The 22,095-nt window shown below is 44.2% G+C and overlaps 1 protein-coding gene across 1 annotated transcript in view; it reads left to right on the top strand.

The window, feature by feature from the left end:
- Positions 1-17,196, top strand: part of mtmr11 (myotubularin related protein 11) — a 37,518-nt gene extending 20,322 nt beyond the window's left edge. The window contains exons 3-17 of the mRNA XM_031576348.2: positions 1,031-1,167; positions 1,883-1,952; positions 2,080-2,219; positions 2,687-2,771; positions 3,406-3,553; positions 4,188-4,275; positions 4,668-4,756; positions 5,056-5,180; positions 6,542-6,620; positions 7,068-7,138; positions 10,232-10,404; positions 11,254-11,424; positions 11,967-12,185; positions 13,390-13,674; positions 14,047-17,196. Coding sequence (XP_031432208.1) covers positions 1,031-1,167; positions 1,883-1,952; positions 2,080-2,219; positions 2,687-2,771; positions 3,406-3,553; positions 4,188-4,275; positions 4,668-4,756; positions 5,056-5,180; positions 6,542-6,620; positions 7,068-7,138; positions 10,232-10,404; positions 11,254-11,424; positions 11,967-12,185; positions 13,390-13,674; positions 14,047-14,568 — 2,402 coding nt within the window. The 3' untranslated portion in view covers positions 14,569-17,196. The remainder of the gene's footprint in view (positions 1-1,030; positions 1,168-1,882; positions 1,953-2,079; positions 2,220-2,686; positions 2,772-3,405; positions 3,554-4,187; positions 4,276-4,667; positions 4,757-5,055; positions 5,181-6,541; positions 6,621-7,067; positions 7,139-10,231; positions 10,405-11,253; positions 11,425-11,966; positions 12,186-13,389; positions 13,675-14,046) is intronic.
- Positions 17,197-22,095: the final 4,899 nt, after the last annotated feature.

The following is a 22,095-nucleotide window of genomic DNA, read 5'->3' as shown; positions in this document are numbered from 1 at the left end:
AAGGTTCAAAGGACACGCCATGTTGACCACTGTAATGCCCAGCTAGCCTTCTCCTACCAGCAGGCAAAACTAGTCCAGCCATAGCCCATACATTTACATTACCTTCAAAACAGATACATTTTGTTTAGTCTTCAGTCTGCATGGACGCAAATAAGAAGAGTGCGCCCTCAGTCAGACCAAACATTCGCGATTAATCTTGACTTAATGATACACAGCTGACAAGGGCAGGCCCCTCCAGCCAGGGGTTTGGGCAGGAGCAGCCGATGGAAATAAAGAAGAAAAACACAGAAAATTTCAACCACAGGTCCCCATGATTCACGCTCAGACTATGCAACTCTTTCAGCCTGCCAAAACGTCCCTCATGCCAGTTGTTTACTTGCCAAATGTTTTTGAGCAAGTACACACAAACGCGCACACACACACCCACACACACACACACACACACATGCGCTTTTCAGTTGACTTGGAAGGAAAACATTGAGCTGGCACAGGAAGCAAAAGTATGTGCTTTCATATGCAGTCAACCTTGAGCAGTCAGAAAGTAGAGAGTGTGGCTGTCTGTCTAGCATGGGACCTGACAGCTGGCTACTACTGGCCCAATCGCAGGTCACATGGTAGAACAGGAGCTAGCGCACTCAGATTCCCTCAGAGGATTGCTGGGAAAGGGTTTTGAAGCCTGCAGATTTGCAAGGTCCTGCTTCAAATCAGCTCTTCAGCAATTCAGTGCACGTTGCAATCTTTAGAGCAGGGTCAAAGCACTCCTGTACATGTATTACAATGCATTTTCTTCATTTATAATGTAAATGTCTGTGTGTTTGGAGTTGAATGGAATTAAAATGAATTATCTCCTTTCCTCTCCTTTCCTCTCCTCTCTTCCCCTCTCATCTCCTCTCCTCTCCTTTCCTCTCCTTTCCTCTTCTCTCTTCCCCTCTCATCCCCTCCCATCTCCTCTCCGCTCCTCTCTTTCCCTCTCTTCCCCTCCCATCTCCTCTCCTCTCCTCTCCTCTCCTCTCCTCTCCTCTCCTCACAGGAGAGTGTGTTCTCCAGAGGGCTGTGCTGGTGAGGAAGAAGCTGTCTGCCAAAGAGGGGGGCGGCTGGCTAGCTGGCACACTCTTCTGCACCCACTTCAGGGTGGCCTTTGTGCCCCAGGACAGCCCCAAGCCAGATGTGAGTTTCCCGACCTAACACTCCTACTGCTGTGACCTCTGACCTTCGACCTCTGATCTCAGAGGTTCCTGTAGAATATTAACATTATGGGCTGACTCCAAAGAATGCAGCATTAACTGTAATGTGACTGAGATTAATGGTATTGTGTATTATGAGAGGACACTTTTTTTCTATTACATAATTTGAACGTGATTTTTCACTAACGTTATATAGATACAGGTGTTGGAATGTTATCTGTTACTGTTTTGGCTCCATAATAGCTTAGGTTACTGTTTAACCATGAATTATTTTACACTTGATGGTCATGAACTGTCATAACATCTTTCAATTTTTAACTTTTGCAAACTAAAAAGCATGTGATTGTTTGTAACATCCCTGTATATATAACCTCCCTGTAGTCTGTCAGCTGTTTTGGATAACATGAATTACACATTATAAATTATGTTAGGCATGATGTCAGCTTTTGTCACTTGGCTACATTCTGTCTACCTTCCCAAACCTTATGGACTAGGATCTAGGATAGGCTTTGTGATAGAGTGGTTTCCTTAATGTCAGAGGATCATTTATAAACAGGGAAAACAGTCCCTCTCTCAGAAGGTTCAAAGTCCAGATTTGACATCTTGTCTAATACAAATGTCAGTGGTATTGCTTCTGACATAAACATTTAAACTGCTGCTATGACTAACTCTTATGAATTTTCATTTTCCTCCCGTAGGACAACGCCGATCCTGTTCTCTTAGGGGACCATGACGTGTCTCTGTCTTCCATTGAGAAGGTGGTAGCTGGTGAGTTGGCCTTAGTCACACTTTCTCTAGATGTGTGTACATCTCCATGGTTGCCATGATAACACTTACAGTGCTCTGGTGTCTGTGTGGGTGTGTGTGTGTTTGTGGTTTGTGTTTCATAACGCAGTGGGGCCCTCTCGCACCAAACTGGTGACGCCTAACTCGTCCCTGAAGTTCACGCCTGAGGAGTTGGTGCTGTACTGCCGTGACCTCCGCGTTATCTGCTTCCTTTTCGACCGCCTGACGCCAGAGACTCAGGCTGTGGAGGTGTGTGTGCGTCTGTGTGTGTATGTGTGGGTGTGTGGGTGTGTGTGTGTGTGTGTGTGTGTGTGTGTGTGTGTGTGTGTGTGTGTGTGTGTGTGTGTGCGCGTGCGTGTGATCTATATCTGTAAATACAATTATAATATGTAGACATGATATTCCAACAAAAAACGTTTAAAGGGGACACTGGATACAGGAATGGAGTTGTTTGCCAGTTAGTTCCATACTATCAGTTTTGGGACCAACCAAGTGTAGTTCATCTCGGCTCATCTCCATTACCAGGGCCCCGTGTCAAAACAAAAGTAGTGACAGTTTGTTTTCAGTTATACTCCTTGGCAGAGTTTCCTAGTAACTTCAAGGGTAATTGAAGCAAAGAAAATGTCTTCAGTCTCAAAATTGAGTAGCTTTTGGGATCTCCAAAACGCCATCCATCTGAAGGGCACTGATTCACAACTGGGAAATGTTTCCTACAGATAACGTACACCATCGCCAAGACATACCAGCCCCTCAAGCCGGGGACCGTCCTCTCCTTCCAGAACGCAGCACTGGGTTCTATAGGTGAGTGGCCTAGAACAGGCTCCTACTCGTCGACATGTTCGTTCTTCAACACATCTCATCAACACCAACATCAAGACAATAGGCTCAGGTCCTTATAAGAAAAGTATGGATGAAGTTTACTTTTAGGAAACAACAAGAAAAATGTAAAAGTTATTTGATGTAATTTTAGATGTTTTAATGATAAATCTCCTTCAATCCAGTACAATTTCAGCTAGTTCCCTTGAACGAGTTCCCGTCCGCGAACGTTTGATCATATAGATATGAGACTTTTCTAAACACAATACCATACAGTAGTAGTCAAATTCCTTGCCCCTCACGCTGTTAATATTCAAGCGCTTGATATGCAGAAACGTGAGCTAGTCTCAGGAGAAGGGCACCCGCTGGCAAGATGAATAATGAAGAGGTAACCTGAGCCCGGTCACCGCATGGCCCTTCCTGAACCTCGTGATTTCTAGTTTCTAGCATGTGGCCACTGTTTGTAAATAACCCGCACCGGGCATTTTCAGGTTTCACTGCATCTGATGTGGCTAGCACCCCTGCTCTTTGTGGCACAGCGGCAGAGCCGGGAGTGGCGTTGAGGTGTCATGCCTGCAGCTTGTTTTACCTTGTTTTACTTCCTGCCCCCTCGTCTCAGAGATGAAGCAGTTCCTGAGTAACCGACGGCGTGACCCCAACATGAACTGGTTCGAGAGCTCGATCGACTGGGAGCAGGAGCTGGAGAGAGCTGGGGCCACGGGCTGGAGGGTCAGCTCCGTCAACGACCGCTTCGAGATGTCCACAAGGTGGTGCTCTCCTCTTGGCCTTTCTTTTTTGGTTTCCCATCGGTTTTGTTTTTCACCCATCAGCATTAAAGATGCCGTCCTTGATGTTGGCGAAAGGTTGTTGGTATTTAAGCTCAACAGCCAATCAAATTACAACTTTCCCTTCCTTGCCTCCTGACGCAATGCAGTTCGGTCCAAAACACATTTATAGAACCCGGACTGTACAACCCGGAAGTACTTTTGAATGTACACACTGGACACATCGCTAGAGGAATTTCAGGAAAATTTCACAAAATTAAAAAGAATTATGATCAAAGACTGTACCTTTAAATATGTCGTTAGACCGATGCACTGTAGGTTGTGCTCAGAGGATGGGGTTCAGTCTGAGCGCACGACAGTAGTTTTCTCTCCTTTTGTTCTACGTGGGTTTTTCTTGGTTGCTTGTTTTTCTCCACGGCTCAGGGCTCCCTTGAAGATAGCCCGAGGCTTACTATCTTCTTCAACAGGATTCCTCTCAGTAAAAGCATTTGTGTTGCTGAATGGGAGCCAGGCTCTGGGGGAGATCTTTGCCTCAGGCCACAGACTGTTTCATGTTGTTCTGCATCTGTTAGTAACTGTTCTAATGAACGTTTCTCCTTTTCTGGGTTGTCTCCAGTTTGTCTAGGTTCAATGTGGTTCCTCAGAAGGTTCTGGACACAGAGCTGAAGAAAACCTTTGCCCACTTCAATGAGGGACGCATCCCGGTGAGTGCTAAGGCTTAACACTTAGACCCAAATCCACAAAGCATGAACTAATGAGCTTCATTCTACCAAAGGAGTTATAAATACTTCATATCTGTGATACACATACAGATCAGGGAACTAAGTATGTGTGTGACTCTGAGATCCGAGAGACTGATATATTTTAGCTGAATGCTAAATACTGCATACTAGCTGCTGCTTGTTGCTCGTTTTCTGTTTCTGTTTCTATAATTGTATTTATTTGACATGTTTTCTGAGCCTGGTTCATCTAAAGCATCTTGAAGACTTGATTTGAAGAGCCCTCATCAGTAGGAAGAGACTGCCAGGAAAAAGAATCCCATCATTCATAATGTCTTAAACCTGGCCTTACTCTCTCTCTCTCTCTCTTTGTGCAGAGGTGGTGTTGGCGTCATCCTCGTGGCAGTGATCTGTTACGCATGGCCAGCTTTCAGAACAACATCTACCACGAGAAGGACGACATCAGGTGTGTGTAGATTCGTACCATCGACTGTATATAGAGTCCTGTATATAGAGACCTCTATATGCAGTCTTTGATTCATATTGTCACCACAATATTCATCTTGACCGAAGCAGATGCAATAGCAACTAAACGTAGTCCATAATTAAGACTGAATTCATACTTAGACCAGTGTGTCATTGTACTGTAGAGGCATTAAGGCTAACGATCTGTGGTTTCTGAAGGAGACTGTACTGTGTATTTACACACAGTTGGATGTATAACAGCGTTCCTCTTCTTTTTATTTTTTTGGGACTGTGTTGAAGGAACCTGGAGCTGGTGTTGTTTGGAGTTCAGCAGGTGTGTGTGGTGGTGGACCTGGGGGAGGAGATGCCTTCCCCCGGAGACATCCAGCTGGCTCACACCAGGTTACGGGCGCTGTGTCTGGGAGGTACGTACCATATGTTATGAAATTCTGTCTTAATAATAAGCCTATTAGTTGCATACATGTTGCATGGGTACATATTTGGCTGTAACAGATTCAGAGAATTCAGATGTACCACCCCCAAAGGTGTTCTGTCGAAGTTTTATGAGGTTGTGCAATGGATCAGTGAGTATGAGAATTGATAGACCCAGATCTTGATAGAGATCACACACCAGATATACGCATACTTTCAATACACTTTCCTGGGCAAAGAAGGATCCAGATAGAAGAGAAGGCCAATTTCGTTTGGTAAGAAAATAGACAAACCACTTTGAATTGGTATGTATAGAAAGGGTGCAAAGAAAAAGTGAGATTGCTCCAGTAATCATGGCACACAAATGTAAGGAGACAACATGGACGACAATGGTGTTGTGAAGGGGAGTCAGAGCACTGCTGTCCTTATTGTTGTTGTGAAGGCGAGTCACAGCACTGCTGTCCTTATTGTTGTTGTTGTGAAGGTCAGGGCCTGACATTCCACTGACGGTTGACTTTGCTGCGACCCGCTACATTCCGTTCTCTGACACAGCACATCCCGAATCCTTACCCTCCTCCCACTGTGGGGGTGTATGGTGCACCTCACTGTGCATCTCTTTGTTCAAACATGACACACACACACACACACACACACACACACACACACACACACACACACACACACATTTCTGTTTGTTTGTTTTGTCTCTTTACTAGCATTTGTGGTGTCTGCCCAGTGGCCTTAGCTTGTAAATTTCCGTTGGCTCGTTTTTTGTTTAGTTTTTTTTCCTTTCTTTCTTTTTTTGTCAGCTAAGTAAATTTCCCTTTCACACCTTCTAATCTAAAGGCGATGAAAAAGTGGTGAGACATAACTTTCAACACGCGGTCGTTATCAGCTTATCTGTTGTTCTCCCACGATGTTCTCTGAGCAGCTGTGATGGAGAGGAAACTGAAGAGGCAGTCCAGTGTGCTTCTAGCGGCGGACATTTTGACGCCCCTGGCTGCCAGCTCATCCCCGCCCACATTAATAATCATCAAGAAAAAACGTCCTTGATACTAGCTGCTATTCGAATGAATGTTGGTGGTGGTCAGAGGGGCCGTAGGCGCTGATTGGCAGCCACGCTTCTGTCAGTCTGCCCCAGGGCAGCTGTGGCTACTGATGTAGCTTACCACCACCGGTATGACTGTGTATACTGGACTCTGGACTCTGTAAAGCGACTTTGGGTATTTAGAGAAGCGCTATATGAGATTGAATTGATTGATAGCTGCTAGCTGCTAGCTCTAATATTCTGGGCTCGCATTTTCACCTGTGCACGTTGTCTCTGTTCTCCTGTTTGTTCCTGTCTCTCTCCCAGACATCTCAGCATCTGTGTCTGTGCCGGATGACAAATGGCTCTCCACGTTGGAGGGCACCCATTGGCTGGACTACATCAGGTACTGGTTCCCCATTGGCTCGCTGCCTTCCAGGGCTGATGTAGTCATAGACATAGTATACTATGTCTATGGATGTAGTCCCCTGGTCACGCATTGCTTTGTGCGTCTGTCACAGAGGGAGATGACATTGACATTTGGTGTAATGCGAAAGGGTATATTCATGTACTGCTTTACATTCAGTTTGAGATTGTGGCATTTAAGCAAGAAAACAATCTGAACTTCCTTATAGCTAAATAAAATAAAGCATAGGCCTATCCAGTGTGAATTATACAGTATCTAATACATTGACTAATAAATATTGAATTATGTTTACATTAGTACAGACTGTTTAATTGACTGGACTCAGTATAGGATATATCTGTATAACTATAAATTAAAATGCAGAATTTAATCTACCTCTTATTCCAGTAATTCCATATCTGTTTTCATGTGTTTCTGCCTCTGAAGGAGCTGCTTAAGGAAGGCAGCAGAGGTGGCCTGCTTGCTCAGAGGTGGCCATCTTACCGTGGTCCTCCAAGGTGAGTCGGCTTGATCTCTTGATCTCTCCTTGCTATATTCTTTTTCGCTCCTTTGACATGCTGCCGTGAGGAGAGGTGTTGTCCTGGAGCCCATCCTGTGGGTGTCAGCCATGCTGTGGTTTGTTATTTCATCTAGAGCTGCAACGATTAGTCGACGTAATCGACGACGTCGATTATGAAACATTGTCGACGATGATTTTTATTGTCGACGCGTCATAAAATATATTTAAATTTTTTTTTTTTTGGCAGACGCTAGCAGAGCTACCGGTAATTTTCATTCGGCATTGCAATGCACTATAGGAAGTGCGAAATAGTGCATCTTTAACTAATAATAATTGACCATCATTGAGAAAAATGGAACAGAATCTGCAAATAGCCTTGCATACAAATCATGCACCGTTTTCTTTGTCCTCCGTTCTCGTACCTTCATGTGCTGCATATCAGAAATGACCGACTGAAAAGCGAATTATTCTGAGACGGCTCATGTTACCATGGAAACAATAAACAAAGCTAGCTTTAGTAGCTGCTGCATATGAGATATGGCTAACAGAAAAGTTGTCATTTTTCTCAATGATGGTCAATTATTAGTAGTTAAAGAAGCACTATTCCAGTATTTCAAAGAGAATGAGCTGTGGGAGCACAAGAACAGTGAGTGTCTAGCAGCAATTATCATAGACATATATGATATATCTATAACTTATAGTAAGGTTTAAGCTTACATGTTGGAAAACAGAACGTCTCATGGAGGATGCTTGCTAATGCTATTTCATTTATGTTAAGTGCAATGTAGTAAATCAGTGAATTATCAGAGTAGCCTGTATTTTCGTTTGTTCTGAATAGTTAACCTCCTCCACTTAGCATTCTTCAAACAAAAGATTGTGTAAAAAATATATATTTCATAAGTTGAATTTGAATGTCACTTGCAGCCCAGTTATTCTTGCGTTATTTTGCACTTGCAGAGGCTTGATTGCTAATTTGAGTTACTTTTAAAACTTTATTTGCACTTTCTCTTTACTTTTAAAAGCATATTTGCACTTTAATTGGTATTACTATTTAATTTATGTATTATGATTACATTTGTTACTCAAATACATTTGAAATTCAAATTCCAACATTTTGAGTCGTTATTTTAATTTGCTATGGGAAATAATCATTAGATTAGTCGATTAATCGAAAAATTAGTCGATAGATTAATCGATTACCAAAATAATCGTTAGTTGCAGCCCTAATTTCATCCACTGTCTATCTTTAAACTGGCAAACCGTTACATTTAGCTTGACACCATCATATCGTTACAGCTTTCACAGAACCTTCTCTTATTTAAGTTTTGGATGTATTTTTCAACGACACACATTATTCAAGGTGTGACATTTTCCTGACGTTTCTCCTCCATTTTTGCTCAGGCCCTTGAAAAACACAAATGCTTTCACTTTTCCGACTAACGGTGAATAACAGCTGGAATGAGTCAATGAATTTCTCAGATGTCTGGAGGCAACACCCAGCTCTGCAAAACCGGCTCTCCAGATGTAAAGGGCTGAGCTGATATGACCACAAGGGGGCGTAGTTAGACAACACATGATGTCTGCCTGTTAACCAAATTTTCAAGTAATTTTGTTTTGATTGGTGATTTTATTCTTCTAGATATTTCATTTGAACTAATTCATTCTTTCATTCATAACTTCATTTCCAGCTCTAATTCTGGGTTCATACTTTAGTTAGGACAAACCCAGGGGCAGGGGGTACACATAAGAATTTAGGGCCCCATGAAAGTATATTGCTTGGACCCCTTTATATTATTTCTCACGTTGTTCTCAGTTTTTGTGGGCCTTTTGCAGCTGCAGGGACACTGCAGAATCAATACGTCCTTTCTTCCTACTGCTGGTGCAATATATGTAGGTGCCCTGCATCTGAAAACAAAGCTTGAAATAACGTTTACAAACCGAATGATAACTACCGAATGGGCCAATGCAAATGTGCTTTTATGGTTTATTATCTCTTTCTGCTCTGTTATCTGTGCAAAGACATCACATTTTTAAACTGTGATATTTCAGATGTGACCGCGGTGTGGGTGTGTTCAGTAGCTCTAGAGTTCCTGTAAACAGAGATAAGAAACTTGCATCGCTACTTCACTTCGAACTTACTGATAACTATAAATAAAATATATAAATAGATATTAAATACATGGAAACCTTTGCTTTTTCTTTACTTTGCCTTTGCTAATCAGACAGCTGGGTCAATGTCAGCGTGAGTGTCGACAAGCTTTTTATTTCAGTTATACACAAGAAAAGATGTTACATTTCTTGTGCTATTGGTTGGGGCCAATCCTCTTATTGTCAAATGCAAGTACTTCTAGCCAGCAACCTAACCAATACAACTGCCCAACTATAGATACAACAACAACATTCTACCGGCCGGAGAGAGCCGCAACACATGCCGCTGTCTGTAGCCCACAAGTGCCAAACACAACAACATGTCTGCCCAACCATAGAATCTGAGCAGCAGCTCAGCAACAACAACAACAAAGCTGCCTAAATGAGCAATTCACTAGGGGTTTTCAAGCAGGCACCTTCCTTCATCAGTGTTTCGTTGAATTCGGCCCACGTTTGTTCCAAAACACTGTGTGGGTGGAGTGACTGGAGACGTGAGATGCTGGTGTGATATCTTACAGGAAATGAGCAACATCTTCTGAAGGCTGAAGGCATTTTCATCTGAAGTGGCATTTCATGTGAAGATGTGTTTTCCCTTCTGCATTACATTCTCTGAAGTGTGCCAGCATGTGTCCTCATAAGTACACAAGTGTGCCAGCATGTGTCCTCATGAGCTTCCATGTGAAGGGCAGATGGGAATGGGAGCATCCATAATCTGTGGGCATGACGCCGCCTTGTGTCAGACTCCTCTTGATTATCAATACATTGACTAATAAATATTGAATTATGTTTACATTAGTGCAGACTGTTTAATTGACTGGACTCAGTATAGGATATATCTATAGTAAGGGACAAATAGAAACAATAAGGTAAACTATAAATTAAAATGCAGAATTGAATCTACCTCTTATCCCCAATTTAATCTACCCTCTATCCTCACCCACAGAGCCCGAGGACCGAGACATGAACTGCGTGGTGTCCAGCCTGGTGCAGGTGATGTGTGACCCGCACTGCCGAACCGTCGCCGGCTTCCAGGGCCTGGTCCAGAAGGAGTGGATCATGGCTGGCCATCGCTTCCTCAGCCGCATCAACTATCATCGAGACAGTGACAAGGAGGAGGTGAGGCACAGGGGGAGGGTAGGGATGGAGGAAGGGAGGGAGAGGGAGAAGGAGAGGAGAGGGGGGGGAGTGAGGGAGAGAGGGAGGGAGAGAGGAAGAGGCATAGAGAGGTAGGAGAGGGGGAGAGAGAGAGGGAGGGAGGGAGGAAGAGGGGAGGGAGAGATGAAGAGAGAGAGATTGATGGGCATGGGAACGTCAATACTTTTCCATATTGTGTTTGGATAATTTAGATAGGCTACTATGCTGTCATAGGAAGCAGTGTTATCAAACAAACCCACAGTAAATTCAAGTACAGAGCGAAGGGGGTCGGATAGATTTGAGATACACGTCCTGAATGATAAGCTTTTCTGCATGGGTGTGTGTGCCTCAGAGGGATGATAAGTGTCCTCTTGAGAAGCTGCTCTGCCCTCATGCAGACCCTGGTGCTGAATCCACATGAGTATGCATGCTTTGTGTGGACGTCTGAAAAAGATGAATCCACATGAGTATGCATGCTTTGTGTGGACGTCTGAAAAAGATGAATCCACATGAGTATGCATGCTTTGTGTGGACGTCTGAAAAAGATGAATCCACATGAGTATGCATGCTTTGTATACTGAGCGCCCCTGCACGAGTGTGTGTGCTTCCCAGATGGTGTTTAGATGATGAGCATACTCTCAAGCAGCTGGGTACCTAGCCCTTAACTTGGGTACTTAACCCACATGAGAATGTGTGTGTGTGTGTGTGTGTGTGTGTGTGTGTGTGTGTGTGTGTGTGTGTGTGTGTGTGTGTGTGTGTGTATGTGAGTGGCTGTGTTTACACTTGGTGGCACGTGGCACTCCTCTCCTCCTCTCTCTCCTCCTCCCCCAGGCTCCAGTGTTCCTGCTCTTCCTTGATTGCGTGTGGCAGCTGTGGACCCAGTTCCCCTCGCGCTTCCAGCTGAGCGGAGACTACCTGCTGGCCCTGCACGACTCGCTGCACATGCCCCTCTTCAGCAGCTTCCTGGCCAACTGCCAGCGCGAGAGGAGCCGCCGCTCACAGGTACTCCAGCAGCCAATCAACAGAGAGATTGGGGGGGGGGGGGGGGGGGGGCTGCTCACAGGTACTCCAGCAGCCAATCAACAGAGAGATTGGAGGGGGATGGGGGGGCTCACAGGTACTCCAGCAGCCAATCAACAGAGAGATTGGAGGGGGGGGGGCTCACAGGTACTCCAGCAGCCAATCAACAGAGAGATTGGAGGGGGGGGGGGGGGGGGGCTCACAGGTACTCCAGCAGCCAATCAACAGAGAGATTGGAGGGGGGGGGGGCTCACAGGTACTCCAGCAGCCAATCAACAGAGAGATTGGAGGGGGGGGTGGCTTCTCACATTCTCTAATGAAGACACACACACTGTTCAATAAGAATATGATTGCATGTGATTGTATCAGCTCATAGCAGTTTTAAATGTATGAATCCCAGAGCGTCATTATTAATAAATAATAAATGCTCCTTTGATGCATAAAAAGATCAATGACTCGCCTGGATTCCCTGTAGATTCCCTGCCCTGTGGAGGGAGTACTAATGAATCTGTGCCGTGTCTCAGCACCTCTCCCAGAGCTACACGCCAGTGAACGGCCTGCGGGAGCTGCCTCGGGGCTCCTCTCCGCAGGACCCCTGTGACCCTCCCCTGCCCCCCGTGTGGGACTGGGCCCTGCAGTACAGCAGCCAGAGACGAGCCCGCTTCACCCAGCCCGTCACACAGCCGTCCTGCCCCCCGCCCCTGCTCAACGGCAACCTGAACACCAACCTGGACCCCCACAGGGTGAGTGCTCCAATCACCCTGGAGAATGGATCAATAAACCATCGTCTGTAGGGTATTTGTGTTCCAATCACCCTGGGGAATGGATAAAAAAAACGATCGCCTGAAGGGTTTTTGTGTTCCAATCACCCTGGATCAATAAACCGTCGTCTGTAGGGTATTTTTGCTCCAATCACCTTGGAGAATGGATCAATAAACCATAGTCTGTAGGGTATTTGTGTTTAAGGGGTGGAGAAAAGTGGTTTGTGGCACAGCAGTGAAGTCATAATAGTGTAATTGTGGAAAATGGTAGAGATAGATGTTAACAGAGGGAAACAATGGCCCAGAGAATGCAAACCCTTTCTATTCCCATGGGGATTCTGTCAAATTGTCTGTTTGTACAAATTACAGATCGAATTTATGAATTGTTTGACATGAAATCACACATAAGTGGCATTTGATGGACTTGATGTCTAATCGAGTGAAGATACCTAATCAATTATAGAATCAATCACAGTTATCTCTGCTTTTCTTTATGTGTGGCTTTGGAAGAGGTGAGATTATAAAGGTGCTGTTCTATTCGACAGATCCAATCATTTTAATGTTCAGAGCTGCTCCAGTTCTCGCTGTGCCAACTCTGTTCTGAATCGCTCCTGATGATGAATTGTGTTTTTGTCCTGCTGTGCACCGGATCACACAGGCTGTAATGGAGGTGGCAACTGGTGCCCAACTTGCTGTGTGTCTTTAAGGTCACGCTCTAGTTGGCTGTGCCGGATCCATTTCCTTCTATGGCAGAAAGACCTGATTTCCACTGCCTGTAGATTACTCTGTCAGTCAGCCGAAAGCTCAGCATCTTCTGTCTCTATCTCTTTGTCTTTTTCTCTCTATGTCTGTCTCTCTTGCTATCTGTCTCTCTCTCTCGCTCTCATTCTCTCTCTCGCATTCTCTCTGTCTGAATGTGTGTGCCTCACTGCTGCCGTCTCTTTTTTACTCTCCTATTTTGTCTCTTCTTATTTCTGTTCCTTTTTTAACCTCCTTCTTTTGGTGCCTGACTTTCTTTTTTCCTCTTATTCCCCTCACTTTTAATGCTTTCTCCTCAACCTAATGTTTTTACCTCTCCTCTTTAATCATCCTCTCTCCCTCTCTCTGTCTCCCTCTCCCTCACTCTCCCTCTCTCTCTCTCTCTCTCTCTCTCTCTCATCCTCCTCTCCCACTCCTCCCTCTACAGCACGTGGACGGCATGGCCGGCTCTGTGTTCTTCCTGTCCCGGGGCTCCTTCTCCTCGCCCTCCAACCTGCTGCCGTGGCGGAGCGGCGCCGGCTCGGGCTCCTACCGGAAGAGCCACCGGAGGGCCCCGTCGGCCGAGATGCTGCCCGGCCTGGAGCGCCTGCTGCGGGCCTGCTCTCTGTCCGAGGTCCGCCCCGAGCCCCACGAGCCCCTGCTGCCCCTCCTGCTGGGACCCTGCGTCAAGGTGTGGAGGGACTGCTACCTCAGGGGGGCGCTCCACGCACAGGTAAACGAGGTCACTCAAGGTCACTAAAGGTCACTTAAGACCGACAGGTTGAGATATGGTAGCTTCTTCAAGTCTATCCGTGCACGGCCACCAAGAGTGTGTTTATCACTATCCACTGGCTGTTTCAATAGCGGCTTTGTAACTGTGCTAAGTTATCATGGGGATGTGAATACATTTTCTGCTTTTGGTGAACAAAGTTATGATTTGATGTCCACCCATTGTCTCCCAAGATTTGTGTCTGTTTATGGGGGATGTTTTCTAGCATTTACATAATGGCACCATCATTGAAAATGTCTTAATGGATTTGTAATATCATATATTCAGTGATCTGCATTGTTATGAGTTAGCCCATGATCTCTGTGTTGTTCGCAGGCCTTTACCCACCCCATGCCATCCTCCATGCTGCACCCAGTGGAGCAGCTGGCCTGGGAGGTGCAGCAGATGCGTGACAAACTAGCCCAGGCCTCCTCCACCTCCTCCTCCTCTTCCTGCTCGTCGTCTTCCTCCTCCCCGTCTTCCTCTCGAACGTCCAGCGCTCCACACGGGAAGCAGGAACCTCGCCGCTCCGACTCCAACCTCAACCAGAACGCCAACAACGGCACTTTCCTCTTCCCCTCCTCCAGGTCCGCCTGCTACCAGCCTGCCGCTCCCAGAAGTAATGCCCACCCCGCTGCCCCCCTCAAAGCCACCTCAAGGCCCCCTGCGGCGTCGTTCACCTGCCCCCAGCCTCGACCCGCCGGAAGGGATGGGTCGAAACACACCTTCCTCTTCGGTCACCAGCCCGACAACCGTCCGGCACAGCGCTACATTCCGCCTCCACATGCCAAGCCGCCCAGGAGCAGGAGCGGCAGCAACGGCGGCTCGTCCGGGATCCACGGCAACCCTCCGCAGTGAGCGCCGCGCTCTCAGGGAATCCGTCTGAAGTCTCCCGTAACTGCCCGTCTGCCCTGAAAAACAAAATGGCTGCTCCCAGGCCTCCTCCTGGGTGACTCATGGATTTAGCTTTTTAGGCAGCTGAGCGAGGCAGATCTCACATCACCCCTGTGTTGAAGTCTGACACCTCCACCACCACCACCGGCTATGCAGAAGGTCACGGGAAAAAGCACAACAGAGCTCCGACTGTTCAGGTGTAACTGGACACGTTACTGTCTCATACAGCATTGCACGGCAACAGTATACACAGCACTAATTTATTTACATATTTTCAACTGTTGCTTTTATACATTTTGTGTTATGAACGACTGAATAAGACTGTTTCTGCTGGAAGACACAGCCGAGCCCTTGCTGTCCCTGCCTCAGAGTCTATGCCAAATCTAGTTTTGCTAGTGGATTAATATGATCTAGTTCAGCTCTCTTTGTAAGATTGCTCTAATGCACATGATTTCAGTGTGATTAGATGCACGTGTGTGTTACTGCATTGAAGCCCAGTATGTTTCTTACTGAAATCGCAAGGATGATTCATATACTACCACCATCATGTCCAGACCGCATGCTAGAAAGTGGCTGCTAAACACTTGAAACCATGAGTGAATTTACAAGTGCTTCTCAAAGTGAACACTAGAGGGCGAAAATGTCTTCAGTCACGTACAACAACATGATGTAAAGGCACTTTGTGTAGGATAAATGTTTTTTTTTTTTTTTTTTTCAAAAAATGGATTTAGTCCACAGCAATATTTTGGTACGGATGTAGTCATGTTGTATGCATGTTTTAGTTGTGCGTTCGAAATGGCACAAAATGAGTTGTATATTTAGTGTAACGGCTGAATATAGAGCATGTCCAGTGAGAGTGACACAGCAGAATGGATAGTCGCATGGTCATAGTGAGTCTGCGTCTGGCTGCCCTAAATACCCTCCGTTTGTACACATTTCCCCTCACTGGCTGTGAATTATTTAAGTTCTGTGGGCCATGAGGGTCTTTTTGTGGGGTTTACTATAAACATATCATGGTTTATTATTTGTACCTTTTTCATATAAATACTAGAAAAGTGTTGATTATCAATCATATGAGTAATTCTACTCATGAGTATCGTTATTTTTATCGAAGCATACAGTGTATTAGCACAATTTGCTGGTTCATATATCTTCATATTTTCAAATGAATTGTTAGATACTTTTGATTTCTCTTTAATTCCGAATCTAGTCCTGTGCGGGAGGTTGGAGAGAACACCCTGAATGGGAAAGTCAGTGAATTCCTGGGGCTTCCTTGGAATTTAACTGGAAATAACCTGACGGTGGCTGTTCAGTGAACCCTTGTCTCCTCGGAAACGCATCTGTTCTGATAAATCACCCTGATGTAACACAGACTTCAGACCTGTTGTGCATATGAAGTGGAGATCGGGAGGAAAAAGCACTTGTTTGGTTCCTTTTAGTAGACGCTGCTTGGCTAGAGTTAATGGCTTCAGTTAGAATGGTACGTCTGTGCTGGGTTTCTAGGCCACAGCAGCAGAGCAACTCCCTCATGACTTAGCAAGGGTGCCATTCCGAGAGGTGTTTGTCTCTCTCTGTCTCTCTCTCTGACTCTCTCTGACTCTCTCTTTCTGAATCTGGAACATCAGCCCGAAGGACAGGGGAAAAATGTCCTGAAGTATTTCTTCTAGGGTTTTCTCTCTGGCTGTCTTTCAAAGTGTGCCACTGCCAGAGCATGCTACACAAAGTCCTCCAGCATTTTTTTCAAGGGCCTTTAAGCAGAGTTGGCTGATGACTGACTGACTGAGGTCAGGGTGAGTGAGATCAGAAGCCATGACTCGTGGGAGTCAAATGTGCTACACACTAGAGGTCACAGAGGCCTGCTACAGTGTCAACATTTTTGGGGAACTCCATGTTGTCAGTTTTGCGTATATTCACTTGGCAATAAATTCATCCATTTCACAATCTGTGGCAGAAAAAATTATGAGAAACATATACTGCCTTAAACCCTCTTATGACTTGATGGCTTATTGGCTTGGTAATCTTCAAAATCAGAGCTATTTCTCTCAAAACACAAACCATCATACGAAAAACAAAACAAAGACCTCCTGGGATGGCATCCTGAAAGTAACATTTCAGGAGAACTCTTGTGTTATCGCTATGCGTATATTTAGCCTAGCCAGCAATGAATGAGGTACTTTTCATGTAAAGTATGTGTTTTATACTTTCATTGTTGAATTTTTATTATTATTATGATTTGACCTGGCATGACATGTTGCCTAGATGTTTAAATGTACTGTTTGGGTTTCTTTCTAGTGCTTTTGCTCTGGCCTCCAGCGGAGCTAACTTTAGGTCTTAGAAGCCTGTGTGCATGATTAGTAGCTCACCCAGCAGCCGTTGTGGTGAAGCCTGTGTGCATGACTAGTAGCTCACACAGCAGCTGTTGTGGTTCAGAGAATACTAACTGATGTCTGGAATTTCATATTATTGTTCATTTTTTGTAATGTGTTGGGACGTTGATGTATCTGTTTTTCTAGCATTCTATATTTTTTTTGTATGGACAACCAATTGCATGTTTTGAAGTAGATTAATAAATCTAAACCTTAGATAATTTTATATGCCTGTTGATATGTCTGTTTCATTTCATATGATTGCCATTTGATATTGATCAAAAACTGTTTGACTGTTCTGGACTGTTCTCTCCCTTGTACGTCGCTTTGGACAAAAGCGTCTGCTAAATGACTAAATGTAAATGTAAAAAACAATAGCTTACTTTTACAAACAGAGTAAAATATGTACAAAGTTTTATTTTTTTAAGAAAATAGTCTAAAATGCCATTGAATTATCACATGACAGGCATCACAACACTGCTGAGTAAAATTATTTAATAACATTTAAAAGTATGATAAATCTATACGGACCATACAGCTGCCTTTGAAATACTCATATGGTGCAAATATTGACCTTCACGTACCTGCCCTGCATATCCACATCGATAAAAACAGTTAATACTGAACCATTTAGACATACTGTGCAAGCACATCTAGAGGCAATGATGATTTTTTTCATCAGTTTGGCACATCAGGGGCTGGGTGTGGACAGACACACAAGGAGTCATGTCAACCTTCACATCACTACAACACTGATATGCAATTATCTTAAGCGTCCTCCTTTCTTTGTACACAGGATCACAAACAATGTCCTCTATGATAAAAAAAAAAATGAGCCGTCTAGCCCAACCAGTCCTAATCCCACTGGATCATCTTGTCATCTGCCACCTGGTGCTTGTGTGGATCAAAAGGACAGCAGTGGGTCGCGCTAATGCAGCTCTGGGTGGGTACCAGGCCGCCCAGGTGCCGGTAGGACTTGCATATGGGGCACGGGTACTCGGATAGGCCCTCGATGTCCTCGAAGGCCAGGTTGACGATGTGGTCTGAGCAAGGTGTGCAGTAGAGGTGTCCGCAGGAGAGACGCTTCAGGCGGGTCTCGGAGGAGATGCAGCACTGGCAGTGGGGCAAGTCTGAGCTCAGAGAGATGCTGCCTGTCAGAGAGCTGCTCTCCATGCTGGCTGGCCGGCTCAAACCCAGCTTTGTTGAAGACCTAGAGACAGGAAATGGGGGGGGGGGGGCAATGGTAAGCAGGGAGATCCTAAAACAGGGGTTACAGAATAGCTGGAGCAGCTTTTGATTGTGGCACTTTGTTCGGTTACATAAGGTTTGTGACTGGCAGTGTTACTTTGTAAATGTTAATAAGGATGGGGTGAGTTAAAATATGAAGCGCTTTCAGTGTTTTAGTAGGTCAGCTACCAGGTTTTTATTGCGTGAACGCCACCACGCAGACGCTCATAATAACAATCCAAGCCACGCATGTAGGCTATTACCATCTTCAACCTGATATCACCATAGCAACTAAAATAAGGGAGAAATCACTAAACCCATGACACTTCTGATACATTTGGGTTAAATGTAACATAGAATAAAACACGATTAATTCAGGTCAACGTATTACAGGCTGTAAAAAGATGAATAAAATACGCACCTCTTTGACGGTGAACCTTTAAAACAATCGAAGCTTAAAGCAGCAAAAATCTTCCACAGAACGTCCATACCGTTGCCTATCATGGCAATCCAAATCCGTGTTTTGGTTTTTAAAGACTGTCCGCATTTCTGCAGTTGTCTCGTAGTAACATGTTCCTACTCGTTATTTTTCAGGGAGCAAAACAGTATCGTATTAAGCGTGTTGACGGTCCTCAGGAGGCGGCATTGTTCTCACCCCGATCTAGTCTAATGTAATGGACATCGCTGAAAGGTTAAAGAGCGTTTTTACTAGATCCTTGCCACGACACCTGACAGACATGAATACAAGCTGGAAGCGAGAGAGCGGTTTGGTTGAAATTGAGGCTCGCGCACACTAAACGCAGCAATCAACTGCGTGTGCGTGTGCTGCGGATGGCCAATTAGGTAACAGTGGAAGCTATAAATGAACCAATTCGTTTTTTCTCAAGACTTCCATTTTCAGGAAGGTAATTTTGAGCAGATGATTCATGATGTGACAGACAGTGATTTTTTTTTTTGTATTATTCGAGAATGACAGTTCCTGTTTCAAATGTAATATATGACCAGCTGACGTCTCTACATCGGTGTCAGTGAAGGATACCAAATACAAATACAATTGGACTGTAAACACCTTTTAATGAAATAACATTCATTTAATTGTTGACACTTATGAATGAAATAACAACCTCCATTTCAGAGTACGCTAGTACTGAATACGAGTTACCGTAAGCCTAATCATGATCAAAATACATGGAGTGCCAAACATTTTCGGTGACTCCACCTGCTGTTGTACCCATGAATTGCAACACTGTATAAATACAATGACTTCCGTTGGTACTCTGCCGGTCAGATTTTGGCCAGGTTACCAGAAATATCAATATGTCCTTATCGTTCTCGAATATTTTCTTCAAATGTCAGTTTATATTAGTGTATTAAACAGGATTTAAAGGATATGCAGTGGAAAAACAGACTAAATAAATAAACATGCTCCGTTTAATTTGCAAATATATATCTAATAATTTGGATATCTCCGACATTCTGTTGCTTTTCAGTGTTGAATAGTGACGCACAGCAGCAGTATTGATTGTAAGGACAGGTTATCTTTGAATGAGTTGTATTCCTAAATTCATGGTGCTTTGGTTACAGCTTGTCAATCATTGCTCTACCTGTTTAAAATACTGTATGTGCACTTGTAAACTAACCTAATTGTAAGCAATATGTTGCACAATCACAGTTGACTATAGTTCAATTCAATTTCAACTAAATTGTATTCATGTAGCGCCAATAACAATTGAAATTGTCTCTAGGCACTTTACAAAGTCCAGACCCTGAACCCCCAAGAACAAGCACTAAGGCAATTGGGCAAAGGCCGGCTAGAGAGAGAGATAGAGAGAGAGAGAGAGAATCAGCAAACAGATGGATTCATACACGTATCGGAGGATAAAACATGTTAGCACACATGCGGCATATGTACATGATGCATACATGGTCCCATGAAACATAAAAGAAGGTAGACATTAAATATACAGAATTAATAATGGGTAAACATGGAGAGAGCCAGCATTCAAAGTATTGGATCGAGAACAGCTTAGTGGGTTTACAGTGTCCTCAAAAGGTAACTATTATAAGGATAAGCAGAGCAATGAAGCAGAACACTATGTCAATGATGACATTTGTTTATGTTATGGGTAAATATGCTGGCATACAGTATGTCTTAGAAGCGCAGTAGAATTTGTGCATGATAGTTTGGTGGGAATAAGCAGCTGTAAGCAGAGGGTTTCTGCAGGTAGATCAGGTGGACAGTCTGCCGCAGCATCCCACGGTGGGAAGTCTCGAGTGGGTAGGAAAGAAAAGAGACAAAGTGAGTGGACAGAGTTAAGTTGCCTTATTTGTGTATATGTAATTATAGGTTATGGTAACGAGGAACAATGCTATCACAGCCATCAGCATTTGCAGGTAGGTCGAGGTCCTACTGTATGGGAGAGAACAATACTGTCTGTTGAATTCCATGCAAAATAGTGTAGTTGTAATGAAGAACAACACCATCTTCAGAACCGCAGGCTTTAAAGGTGGAGTCTGCGAGGCAATTCTAATCCAATATACTTTATGTCAAATTCAGTTAATGGCTCCTCACGGCCCTCTAGCTGTCTGCTTATTGTGTGCACTCTGTCCTGGTTCTTCAAATGGGAAACAAACATAGTGGCTCATATCGAGCCATAAACATTCCCAGCCAATCAAAACGTTGCTTCAGGAACACGGAAGGGAGGGGTGTGATTTTATTGGCTGTTGAGCTCTAATATCAACAATCTTTCACCACAATCGCAGACCTCATCTGTAAACCTCAGTTTTGACTTAATTTCTCTCTCTACAATAATAGTTTTAGTAAAGAGAAGAGAGCAGGCCTAACCTCAGGGTAAAGCTCTCAGTTGTGTGTGTATGTGTTGGGGCCTCTATACGTTACATTTACAGACTGTGTCTGGTTGATCACTCACGATAGATCACTCACGATGTGTTACTGTATGCATTAAAAACAACATGCCCCAATAACAATAGTTTCTGAACCATAAAATTGACACACATATACTGACGGTACTGTCAATAAAAACACATTTAGTAGTTCTTCATACTTCCGAATAAGTCTGTTATATTTTCTACAAAGCTCAAATGAATGACCACTTCAGGTCTAAGCAAAAACCGGCTCTATTTTTTCTCATCAAATGTTCATTTTCCAGCCTTATTACCAGACCTCATGTGGCAATAAACCCATATTGTGTTTTGATTGAACCTTCACGGTCTAATGGCTTTGCCTCAATATTGATTGTGCCGACTAATATCAAGTTTTAACGCCTACTTTGACCGCACACATTCCTACTGCTTTGCAAGCTGGCCATAATGCAAAGTGCTTAAAATCACTTCCCTTAATGAGATAAATTGGGTTTTATGGAAGCTTTAGAATACTGATTTACCTACTACCACTGCATATGTAGCCTTTTAATGATGATGGTTCACACTATATATCATATTTGTGCACTATATGTGCTGTGAAATCAATTTAGTGAAAAAAAATCACCATGTTCCTGCAGCCTCTCTAACCTTATGAGCCTCCTGAGTCATGGACAGAGGACATGGTCTGTTCCCATTCCCCACATCTTGTCATCATTGTGCTGCCAGAACTTGATAATTGATAATTGATTTACAAAATTATAGACAAAGTATAGACCAACACAGCAGCTATACTGGATAAATCAGTGTCTCTGAGCTTGCATATTGGGTGAATGAATGATGGTGTGTCTTGGTGCATTTTTTTTTATGGGAAGATGGAGAATGGCAGAGACACATTTCTGTTTCACAGCCAGCATGAGCACGAGTTAGAGCACGTGTGGGCAGAATGCTGTCGTGCACAGATCATTGCACCTACGTAGGGTATGTCCTTAAATGGTGCATATGTGCAGAACCTTAC

This window comes from Clupea harengus, chromosome 11 (genome assembly GCF_900700415.2).
Source record: "Clupea harengus chromosome 11, Ch_v2.0.2, whole genome shotgun sequence".
In the NCBI taxonomy this organism is placed as follows: domain Eukaryota; kingdom Metazoa; phylum Chordata; class Actinopteri; order Clupeiformes; family Clupeidae; genus Clupea; species Clupea harengus.
Note: the sequence above shows the minus strand (reverse complement) of the source record. Positions and strands in the feature narration are given on the sequence as shown.